Source organism: Tripterygium wilfordii, chromosome 17, assembly GCF_013401445.1.
Source record: "Tripterygium wilfordii isolate XIE 37 chromosome 17, ASM1340144v1, whole genome shotgun sequence".
In the NCBI taxonomy this organism is placed as follows: domain Eukaryota; kingdom Viridiplantae; phylum Streptophyta; class Magnoliopsida; order Celastrales; family Celastraceae; genus Tripterygium; species Tripterygium wilfordii.
The window spans coordinates 3613970-3626306 of NC_052248.1; the positions used below are offsets into that span (position 1 = coordinate 3613970).

The 12337-nt window shown below is 37.4% G+C and overlaps 1 protein-coding gene across 1 annotated transcript; it reads left to right on the forward strand.

Annotated features, from left to right (window-relative positions):
- Positions 1 to 1476: 1476 nt before the first annotated feature.
- LOC119982174 (phospholipase D beta 1-like) lies at positions 1477 to 11573 on the forward strand. The gene is made up of 11 exons (XM_038825408.1): positions 1477 to 1625; positions 1721 to 3653; positions 4136 to 4252; positions 5133 to 5327; positions 6424 to 6672; positions 6852 to 6920; positions 7020 to 7167; positions 7848 to 7996; positions 9236 to 9412; positions 9991 to 10188; positions 10985 to 11573. The coding sequence occupies exons 2-11, from the start codon at positions 1920 to 1922 to the stop codon at positions 11276 to 11278; spliced, it is 3330 nt and encodes a 1109-aa protein (XP_038681336.1). The 5' UTR covers positions 1477 to 1625; positions 1721 to 1919; the 3' UTR covers positions 11279 to 11573.
- Positions 11574 to 12337: the final 764 nt, after the last annotated feature.

Genomic DNA, 12337 nt, shown 5'->3' on the forward strand with positions numbered 1-12337 from the left:
CAGGCTATGTAATCGTTTTCTCTTAATGCAATCTTTGTCTTCACAAAAAAAAAATAATGAAATTATTGATCCCTTTTTATGGAAAATTGACATATAAGAATTCAAAAAAAAAAAAAGAAAATTGAAATGTAGAGAAGATTAGTAGATTACGTGTCCAAATCACAAAAATAATTCTTCTAGAAACGGAACCTAATTAAAGACTTAATCCCAACATGAGACTGGACTAAACCATTATTATTGCGATGCCGTGTGTTGACAATTTTAGAAGTCATTAAGCTTACACAGTCCAATGAGAACATTCCACGTGTAGTAATTAAGTAAAGTCTACCCATTGATAGTGATCACCCCACTTCTCCAATTCGTAGAAGATACGAAAGGTAGTTGTGACCCCGAAATGCCGGTTTTTTTTTTTTTTTTTTAGAATAAAAAACACTTATATTAAGATAACCGAGCTCAAATTACATAATACAGATAGGAGGATTCTCCTCCAAAAATAGTGCAAGAAAATCCAGTATTAAGAACAAAGAGAATATCCAAAATAATAACGTGAACAAAGAAATATAACTCGTTTTCGAAATTAGATAGCGGTCTTGAAGCAGCAATCATGGCACTAGGGTGAGCCACATTGAAGGCTTCCCAAATAACGAGATTTGGAGAGAGGGGCCAAAACACCAGATCGGTGTAGGAAACCACCCTGACAATGGAGAAAAACAATATATCTTGAAAAAAAATAAAACCAACAAAACTAAAAGAAACACGTTGAAAATAGATAAGTAGAGGTAGGGGTGGAGGAGGAGGAGGAGGAGGAAGGCGGAGAAGAAGGGTCCTATCCTCCTTAAAGCGGTGTAATTGAGGGGAGGTTTGCGAAAGAATTTTAGAGAGAGAGGGAGATGAGAGAGGGAAATACTTCGACTCGACCTCGAAATGCCTGTTATGGTATGGTTGGGATGAGACTATCATAAAATTTATTTCAATTCCTTTCTAAATTATGGTTTAAAATGTGTTATTGAGATTACAATTTTTCGCTAAAATTCCATCTTATGACATGGTGAATTGGGTTAAAATCGACCACACGGGTATTATTTTCAATGTGAATCAAATTTAAGACCTTCCGAGTCTTTATAATTTGTCCTAAGTATATGCGATTGGCCTCCAGAGAGGCTATCACCATACAAATACATATCCCAAATAATATATATTAAACATTAAATTCTAACTCAAAAAATCCTAATATGCCATTTGTAATTTTTTTTATTTAACTTAATTTTAAGGAGAAATTGTAGCCGTTCCTAAAAGTAAAAGCATTGTTAAGCTGGTTGCCTGGTTATAGTCATTAAGCATATACTAGTCCAATGAGAACGTTCCACTTGTAGTAATTAAGTAACGGCTACCCGATATTAACCCCATATTCTCCAATTCTAAGAAAGATACGAAAGGTGGTTGTGACCGGGAAATGCCGGTTATAGGTTGAACACGTCATCAACACCAAGAAGGATTATTTCACCTGGTACGTTATCAGAGTCTTGCAGGGAAAACGAAAAACCTCCCTCGCTTTCTTCGTCTTCGTCCTCCACGTTGAAGCTTCCAAGAAAGTTCATCTTCTCGTGTCATCGAAACCCAATAAGGTAATCTCCCTGAATTTCAACAGAGAAGAATCAATCTCGTAACTTGTATCTTTTTATTTTTTTCCAGCTCCTCCAATAAACATTGTTTCTTGCAGTTGCTCTGTTTGTAAAAAAGTTCACAAGAATCGTTGGAAAAAATTTCCTTTGTTTATAGGGGGATTGGGTTTCTTCCGGATCATTTTATTTTTATGTCTCCATCGAAGCTGATGAAATTGATAGGTGGTTGACTGGTTGTATTTATGATCGATCTTTGTTTGAATTTCATCTCAAATTCTCCGTCTCTGTTGTTGATTAATGGATAATTATGATCCATATAGACAACCGAACCCTTACCCTTACCACTATCCTTACCCACCTCCTCCAAATCATGGATACCCACCCCCCAGTGCAGATCCATACCAAACCCACCCATATCTATATCAATATCATTCACCACCAGCTTACCCCTATTCACCACCCCCATACGCATCAGCACCACCACCACCAACAGCCTCTCATTCGGGCCCTTTAGACTACCAGCACCGTCCACCATCTCCATCAACAAGCTCCCATTCAGGCCCTTTAGAGTATCACCACCATCAATCACCACCTCATTCAGGGCCCATTCCCTATCAGTATCCATACCCACCTGCCACGGTACCTTCACCGACCCTTCAACACCATGACAGTTTCCATTACGGATCGCCCCATCACCCATATCAACAAGACTCTGGCATATACCCACCTCCTGACAGCAATTCGCAAGTGCCTGCTAGGGTTGATAGTCTATCTGGTCATTATCGCCACGAAAGTTGGAGTTATGTAGCATCTGGGTCACCCAATTCACAGTCTACTTTATATCCACCTATCGATGAGCTTTTGAGTAATGTGCATATATCTGGAGATAAACCCACCGTCCCTGCATCGCCCCCTACGCCTTCTGCAGCACAATTGCAGCATTCACCTCAAGTTAACCACAGTTCTAGTCTGAGTCTTGATGGTGGAAGGAATTTTTATGGGTATTCCAATGACTCATTTTCAAGTAATTGTGAAGGACCTTTCTTGGGTCGGCCTGCTTCATCCAATCACTCTGCATATGCCCATTCAGGCTCCTTTAGTGGATCACAACATAGCCAGAGTACGCAGATTGTGCCATTTCAGAATAATAAGGGGTCTCTGAAGGTCTTGCTGTTACATGGAAATTTAGATATTTGGGTTTATGATGCAAAAAATCTTCCAAACATGGATATGTTTCATAAGACTTTGGGAGACATGTTTAATAAATTGCCAGTGAATGTGAGCTCCAAAATTGAAGGGCACGTGATCAAGATTACCAGCGATCCATATGTTTCGATTTCAGTTGCAGGCGCTGTTGTTGGTAGGACTTTTGTGATTAGCAATGATGAAAATCCTATTTGGACACAGCACTTCCATGTTCCTGTTGCACATTATGCTCCTGAAGTGCATTTTGTTGTTAAAGACAGTGATGTTGTGGGATCGCAGTTGATAGGAGTAGTTGCAATCCCAGTTGAACAGATATATTCAGGGTCAAAAATTGAGGGAATTTACCCTATCCTGAACAATAGTGGAAAGCCCTGTAAGCCTGGAGCTGTCTTGAGGCTTTCAATTCAGTACATACCAATGGAGAATTTGAGCATTTACCATGAAGGAGTAGGGGCAGGTCCTGACTATTTTGGAGTTCCTGGCACATATTTCCCTCTTAGAAAAGGTGGAATGGTGACTCTTTATCAAGATGCCCATGTTCCTGATGGCTTTCTTCCAAATCTGAAACTCGATCATGGGATGCCTTATGTGCATGGGAAGTGCTGGCATGATATTTTTGATGCAATTCGCCAGGCCAAGCGTTTAATCTACATTACAGGGTGGTCTGTGTGGCACAAAGTTAGACTTGTTAGGGATGCTGATGCTGGTTATGCAACAGATTGCACCTTAGGGGATCTACTGCGGTCGAAGTCCCAGGAAGGAGTAAGAGTGCTACTTCTTGTTTGGGATGACCCTACTTCAAGGAGCATTTTGGGACTTAAGACGGTAAAGAAAGTTACCTGTATCTTGTTATTGCATTTCCAATTGGATGTTGTCACTTGAGGGACTGTAGTTTGATGTACGTGTGTGCATTTATAATCTACAATCATTTTTGCTTCTATTTTATAAAATTTAATCAGTTCAAAAGATTTGAAGAACACATGTTTTTCTTCTTGTCCTTTGGAACTATGCATTGAAAAGAAATGTGAAGTTAGTGACTGACAATTCTTGGTGTTGAAATTATTCCATTTTTACTTGAAGTGGTAGTGGAGCTTGACAACATTCATATCTTTGAAATTATCAATATGTAAGATTTCTTTTATGAGTAAGATTTTGCCCTTTCTTTTCTTTCTCTTTAATTAATGAATGTAAGGTTTCCTTTTTTTTTTTTTGTTCGTTGTCATTTTTCCTTTTATTGCCTTTTAAAGTATTTTAGAGGGTTGTTGATGATTTATTATATTGAAGCTCTTTTAAACTAACTAATGCAGGATGGAATCATGGCAACCCATGACGAGGAAACACGCCGCTTTTTCAAACACTCATCTGTTCAAGTGCTGCTTTGTCCCCGTATTGCTGGAAAACGACATAGCTGGGTCAAGCAAAGGGTTAGTTGTACCTCTGGCTAAAAATGCCCAACACCATACAATCTTCATTACTCTCATTGTTGGAAGTATAAATATAATTTCATCTTGCATTTTACATTCTTTTCTTCTTCTTCTTTTTTTGTAAATATTGTTGCTGCTTTGGCATTTTCACCCCCAAACATTCGCTGAGAGGTTTAGAGGTGATTGGAATGGGTGTGAGGCACTTTATACTATTTTCTTGTCGTAATTTCTCTGCAGGATATGTTGATGTTGAAAGAGTTGCTTCTATGCTATGGGCTGTTGTGAACTTACGCCCCATGCAGGATACTTGCATGCTCTAGTTAACTGCTATAAATGTTTAAAAAACATTTTATTAATCTTTTTAACAGACTAAAATTTATAGGGATAAGCCTTCATTTTATTTAGTTAGATATTGTTTTTCTTGTTAGATAATGATGCAGTTATAAGCTGCAGTTAGGTTATATAACAATGATTGCAACTGTGTTAATTTTAAACCCTTGCTTTACTAAATAGTTAATAAGAGAAATAGTATGTATTGGAGCAATGAAGCTAAATGTGATATGGAGTCAGAGATAGAGTATGTGATCAAGTAAGATGTTTTGTTTTTCTTGTCTTACAGAAGATCAAAAATAAATCTTCCAATCACGTTTCGCTATATTTTTGCTGAAACTTTCTAAGAATTTTTTCATGTTTTATTACATTATATTTCTTATCCACAAAAATCAGTTTACGGAAAAATCTTTATTTTATGCAAGAGTTGCAAGTTTTTATCATTGTTTTGCATGTTAAGAAAATTTTGCATTTATTGAATATTGGTTTTGCCATTTTGTGTGTGAACTTTTCCCTAATTTTTTTTATTTTGAATTTTCTTATTTATCAGGAAGTTGGAACTATCTATACACACCATCAGAAAACTGTGATTGTTGATGCTGATGCCGGGAATAATCAACGAAGAATCATAGCTTTTGTTGGTGGACTTGATTTATGTGATGGACGGTATGATACTCCACAGCATCCTATATTAAGGACGCTGCAAACAGTACATAAGGACGACTATCATAACCCTACTTACCAGGTATTTTAAATGATAAAATATTAGACTTGTTCTTTTATGTTCAGAACAATTTTAGGTTAGAATTCTCCATCACTGATGGAGGGGGAGGGGGGAATATTGGAATATTTACATATTACATGCAACATATTAGACTTTATCAAAATTTGATTTCTTCTTTTGTCCAATCCTAGTCGACACTTGTTATTTTGTCATGGATTGGATTGACAAGCACAGAGCGAGATTAGACAAACTTTTCTCTCGCATTGGATGTTAGATAATAAAAGGAAGCCAAGTAGACCATACTGGCCTGACATCAGACACACAGAAGTTTGAAGCAGTAAAAGGGAATGGCAACGTCTTCAAATAATAAAGTCCAAGACAGTTGTTAGAATAAATGTTCCAACTCAACAAGTTAACCTTTTGGGTTGAATGACAAAGTAACTAATTTTAACTTGGTATCCATTCGAGAGGTTTTGGGTTCAAACCTTAGCTTCCGCAATTTAAAACCTTAATTTGTTGTTGCCCCAAGTGTGGGCATTTGTGTGTTTGTCATTGTCCCAATTGGGTCTCGTTTGTTGTGCACGTGTTGGGCCATCGGATTGTGCAGCCCACACGTGAGCGGGAGTGTTAGAATATGTATAAATGATGTGAAATGCTCTACACCAACGAGTTAACTTATTGGTTGAATGGAAAGGTAACTAATATTAACAACAACAAACATATTTTGATGGCAAAATTGAATTATTCTCTGAGATTTGCTCAACAGATCTGGCTGTTCTTCCTTCATTATTGTGTTTGATGTTGTAAAAAACACATACTTTGTCCAGTGTACACGAAAATATATATCACTTGAAAAAGTGAGCTAGCTACTAGAAAATTGGTCAGTTGTACAATGCATCATATATGTTTACTTGTCTGCTTTTTTGGTTTTAAAATGTTGGAAATTCTTGATGGAATGCACTGCAATGTTAATTTGGTTTTGCTCCTTGAGGAAGCACTGATAATTGCATGGCTAGTTATTTAACTGAAGAACCTGAGCCTTTAAGTTTTAATATTTATGATCTATTTCTCTTAGGACCCTAACTAATAATATTTTGTTTATTTGTTACTTGAGCAGGGTAACACCAATGGTTGTCCTAGAGAACCTTGGCATGACTTGCACTGCAAAATCGATGGTCCTGCAGCTTATGATGTTCTCACAAACTTTCAGGATCGCTGGTTGAAAGCTGCAAAACCTAAAGGGATCAAAAAACTGAAAATGTCATATGATGATTCATTGCTTAGGATAGAAAGAATACCAGACATTTTGGGTGTATCCGATGTTCCCTGTGTCAGTGAGAATGAACCTGAAGCTTGGCATGTCCAGGTAATTGGCAGTTAGAACAGATATTCTCTTTGGATTTTGCCTTGCTAGCGAAGATACTACAAAGAAGTTTTCTTTTTCTTATAGAAGGTTAATTATATATTAGATATGTCTTGTGTTTTTCTTTTGATCCACTTACAGGTTGCTATAAATTATTACTAATGAAGTATGCTCAAATGCAGATCTTTCGTTCTATTGATTCAAACTCTGTTAAAGGGTTCCCAAAGGATCCAAGAGAAGCAACATATAAGGTACAAAAAAGTTTAGCTATTGGTTTGTCTTTTCTCTTTTTTGGCCTCTTTCTCTTTGTTTTTGCTTGTGGATGTCAATTGTTGCTGTGCTGTAAACAGAACCTTGTTTGTGGGAAGAATGTACTGATAGACATGAGCATACATACAGCATATGTGAAAGCCATTCGCGCTGCCCAGCACTTCATTTACATTGAGAACCAGTATTTCATTGGGTCCTCATACAATTGGAGTTCTTATAAAGACTTAGGTAAACAATTTTATTTTCCCCATAAATATGTCAAGTTGATAATTATTATACTTATCCATAAGAATTTTTTCTATCTTACTGTAAAAGTGTGTTGTTTTGTTACTTTTATTAACTTTGGGGCTCAAGATTGAGCTTTGCAACTTGTGCAGCATAGAAGGGCATAATAGAATGCGCATGCATGTGTGTGTGTGATAGGATTGTCCCACATCGAAAGATGTGGGAGCTAAGATGTTGTTTATAGGGGGAGGTATGGGCCTCCCTTAGTACCCAAGGTTTTCTAGTATGGGCTGGGAGGCCTTGGGTACAGCCGGCCCATATGGGTGGGTGTCGGTTGGGCCTTGGGTGCTGAGCATGTATGGGCGCGACTCTATCAATGGTATCGAAGCATGATCCTGTTGTGCCTTCAACTTGGGACCGTGCCTGCGGAGTGGCCGGCCATGGTGCTCGACCAACGGGGGTGCGCCTGCCGGAGTGGTTACAGCCGGCCCATATGGGTGGGTGTCGGTTGGGCCTTGGGTGCTGAGCGTGTATGGGCGCGACTCTATCAGTGTGTGTGTGTTTGCGCGTTTTTTCCCATTATCTTCAGGATTGGAGAGGGTATGACTTAGAAAGGTGTTTTCCATACTTGAATAATTTCAGTCTGCTAAATCATCGAGTATTATCATGATGCTCTTGTGCAGGTGCTAATAATTTGATTCCAATGGAAATCGCTCTTAAAATAGCTGAGAAGATTAGAGCGAATGAGAGATTTGCTGCATATATTGTTGTCCCAATGTGGCCCGAAGGTGCTCCAACTGGTGCTGCAACACAAAGGATTCTATTTTGGCAGGTGGGCTTCAACAGTAAAATTTGCAGTCTAACCATGTTTATTCAGGATTGATTGCTGATTATATATATACCTTGGGAATAGCATATATGTGTTTTTGAAAGCAGTTTTAAGAAAAGAGAACGTCAACCGCTGACCAAAACATTTAGGGTCTGTATGATTCCCACGAAAACTTTCTTAAAGCTTTTGACTCTTTTACAAATAGGTTTGACATATTGCATTAACTTAGAACATGATATATACGTTCAGTAGTTTATGTTTATTTATGAGATTCATGTTTATTTTCTGGTAATGCATTTTGATTTCTATGAGGTTCTTATGTGTAATATTATATATAAAATGTAAATTTAGTAAGAACAAACAAGGGAACGATGAAACAATTCAATTAGATGGGAGAGATAACAAAATGTAAGGTTCTTAAAAATCTTGGCTTGATTTTCCATGAAGGTGGAGGCATTAGTGAAGATATTGTTAATATGATTAAAAAAAGGGGGGATTAAGTGTAGTGCATTCAAAGTTTTATGTAACCGAAGGATTCCGTTATGGTTAAAGGAAAAATTCTATAGGTTGGTTATACGATTCTCGATGATTTATGGTTCTGAGTGTTGGGCTATTAGGAAACAAAATATACAAAATGCATGTAGCATGAATGTGAATGCCGCCACACGAGGGAGGATAGGATAAAAAATGAGATTATTATATCTAAGTTAGAAGTAGCATCCATTGAAAATAAGTTACGAGAAAACCGTTTAAGATGTATAGGCATACACAACATAGAGATAGATGTGCGGTGGTGAGGAAAATCGGCAGAATTTGTATAGGAGAGAGTATGAAGTAAAGAGAAAGACCTAACCAGATATGGTTTGAAGTAGTAAGAAATGATATGGATTCAATAGGAGTTGGTGGAAACAGATACACGTACTGGATTCCGTTTGATTTTCTCATATACTCGTGTAGCCAACCCTGGGATTAAGGCTTGGATGATGATGATATGATCTTGATTCAGCTGTTAATGTCATCCAATAGGTTATTTCAATGGAAGCACAACAATTAGCAACAAAGATTAGGAATTCTGTTGAATGGTGATCAACCAACTTGAATCTCATTTGGCCTATTTTTTTAATTAACTCGGTTTCTAGGCATAAGAACTGAAGAGTCATGTAGACATTAAATTATATTTACAGGACAATGGGCTGCCTCTGGATCAGGTTTGTTAACATTGACTTGTACAACTTTCTGCAGCACAAAACTATGCAAATGATGTATGAGACCATTTACAAGGCTTTAGTGGAGGTCGGGCTTGAGGGTGCTTTCTCGCCACAAGATTATTTAAACTTCTTCTGTCTTGGTAATCGTGAGGGTGTGGATGGATATGATGCTTCATCTGTGGGAAGTCCTCCAGCTGCAAATACTCCTCAGGTATTCATGCTTTGCTCCCAAAAATATATTTTTCTCTCTCTTTTCGTTCGTCTGCTGATTTTGGCACCAGTTCTGGTGAGCATTGGAATCCTCCTGGTCCAAAAGACACTTTTTCCTAATATCTTTTACTTTTCTGAATCTTTATGATGCCTATAATATAGTAGAGACAGGTTACCAATCATAAGAGTTTTGCTTAATCAGTTATTTGCTTAACTTGTACCTTTTTTCCCTATAAACCTTTTTTTCTTTTCTTTTACCCCTTCTTGTGTGCTTGGTTTTGACTCAAGCTGTTCTGATGAGCACTGGAAACTACCTAGTCCGACTTTTCTAATATTTTGTACTTTGTATGAAACATTCAGCTTTACAATATCTATGATATATTATTAGAGGCAGCTTTTTGACCAGAAGAGTTTTGCTTAGTCAGCTAGTTTTCCCAACTTCTTTGCTTTTCTTCCCCTGCAATAGATGAATAATTTTTTTTTGACTTTGGGAACCATCTTTCTTTTTCTTATTTAATTCCCCATATTCTCTTCTGTGGAATGTATGCATATGAATGTGCCATATCTTGGTGGTTCCAGGCACTCGGTCGAAAAAACCGACGATTCATGATTTATGTTCACTCAAAGGGGATGATAGTTGATGATGAGTACGTAATATTGGGGTCTGCAAACATCAATCAGCGTTCCATGGAGGGCACGAGAGATACTGAAATTGCAATGGGAGCTTACCAACCTCACCATACCTGGGCACGGAAACAATCCAATCCTCATGGACAGGTAATATTTAATTGTATCATATCATATTCGTTGATGATGTTGATCTTTTCTCTTTTATGAATGGATCCATTCAGCTCTGGAAATAGTGATGTGTTCATTTAGGCCTGAAAAGATCTCTCCCCGCAAAGCGTAGCATATGGAGTGATTGGGCTATTGTATGTGTGAAATTGCCTAGGATAGGGAAACTTGGAAACCATCATCAGCATCGTCATCATCTTATTATTATTATTCTTTCTTCGTAAAGAAATTATAAAGCATATTATCACATTTGGTTATTGATCCCCCTGCTGAAGATACTACAAATGAGTATATATCAGACATTAATGAAAATATTAAAGAATGACACATAGATAGGAGAGTTTGCAGCTTTACATGGGATTGAGTTCTCAACTTTTGCACCAGAGCCTCAAAATATCTACCTTGTTCATATCCAAACCATCTTAGCTTGCTTTTCTCTCGTCTCTTTTTGTGGGTTTGGAAAAGTTATCTCTGCATAAATATTGCGAGAGCATCAAGACGTGTGGTTCCAAGGCAGAGAAGTGTTCAACATTTTGTTTTCTGTTGCAGTTAAGGTAGCAGGGTACAGGTGAGGTTTTTTGTAAGGAAACACTACTGTTACCTTGCTTTCCAAGATTGTTCTGGAGAATTTGTGCCTTGAAATCTACAAATATGGCAATAAATTTGATGATTCGCTTTAATTTTCTATGCACTAAGAACTTTTCCTAGTTATCAATTGAGCTAAGGAGAAACATCAAGAACCTGATAGGCTGTTATGTAATGGTTATGCGCGTCACAGATCTATGGCTATAGGATGTCACTTTGGGCAGAGCATGTGGGAACTATTGAGGACTGCTTCACTCAACCTGAGAGCATTGAATGTGTAAGAAGAGTGAGAACAATCGGCGAAATGAACTGGAAACAATTTGCAGCTGATGAGGTGGCTGAACTGAGGGGACACATGCTGAAGTACCCCGTTGAAGTTGATCGAAAGGGGAAGGTGAGACCTCTTCCTGGATGTGAAACATTTCCGGATGTGGGAGGAAATATAATAGGGTCATTCCTTGCCATTCAGGAGAATCTAACCATCTGAAAATTCACAATCCAATTTTGTTGTCTTTTCAATTCAAGTGGAGGAAATACAATTGTGTGTTCTGTACAGTTATGGAAAGTCTTGGCCCACGGGAATGTGTAATCTTGTTCTTGGGCATTGTACATTGTCATGAGCCCCTAATATTTATAGATTTTTCATCATGCATATCTATCTGACCACAGGTGTATTTATATCTTCTACCATACCTGGAACAAAAGCATTGTGCTTATATTATAGAAGAACAGATACAGGTTGATGACTTTAGTGTAATGCCATGCTTTTCCTTTATCATTTACAACTTTGAGATTTCAACTGAAAAATAGGAGATTACTCGGGATTAAAACAGTTCTGCTACTCGAGGATTCTCAGTTGCTGGGGTGTATGAATCATATTTAAAGAGCATGTGGAGTCCATCACACACTCTTTAAATTTGGTCCATATATCTCGACAAGTGGGATGACTGGGACAAATAAATCTTGCAATTCTAATACTTCCTCCGTTCCGTAAAGATAGTCCTACTTTCTTTATTCGTCTGTCTCAAATTATAGTCTTGTTTCATTTTTTAGAATGTAATTAGTTCATTATTTTCCTAAAAGACCCTTATTTAATGTGCTTGTTATCACAGTATTAATTGAGGGTGTATTAAGAAATATGTGAGTAAAATTGAATGTTGTTACTATATTAATTAAATTTTCTTACTCTGTGAAAAAAAAAGTATCACTATCTTTACGGAACGGAGGGGGTATTAGTTTTCTTAAATCGGGGTTCTTCTCGAGCCCGGCTCATTATACTTGTGGTTATGATGTGGTTTGCCTGGACCTGGCCCAGTATGGCAGTATGCAACTATTGAAGATTAAATTACACTAAAGAAAACAAAGAATCCCTTCAACCCACCACCAAAAGCCCAGTGGACCAAACTTTAGTCGTTTCGCTGACATAATTTGGTCCTTGAAGTTTTTTTTTAAAGAAAATCTTGAAATTTCTAAATAAGAAAAAACCGAAAACAGATAAATGAAGAAAAAGGTAATTGTAATATTGATTAAACAATTGATAGTATAC

What these genes read in the sequence shown, in the direction of transcription:
- LOC119982174 (XM_038825408.1), top strand. Translation starts at nt 1,920, where the DNA reads ATGGATAATTATGATCCATATAGACAACCGAACCCTTACCCTTACCAC. An exon ending in CTGAAGCTTGGCATGTCCAG is followed by an intron (nt 6,673 to 6,851) that starts GTAATTGGCAGT and finishes GCTCAAATGCAG; the next exon opens with ATCTTTCGTTCTATTGATTC. An exon ending in AAAGGATTCTATTTTGGCAG is followed by an intron (nt 7,997 to 9,235) that starts GTGGGCTTCAAC and finishes AACTTTCTGCAG; the next exon opens with CACAAAACTATGCAAATGAT.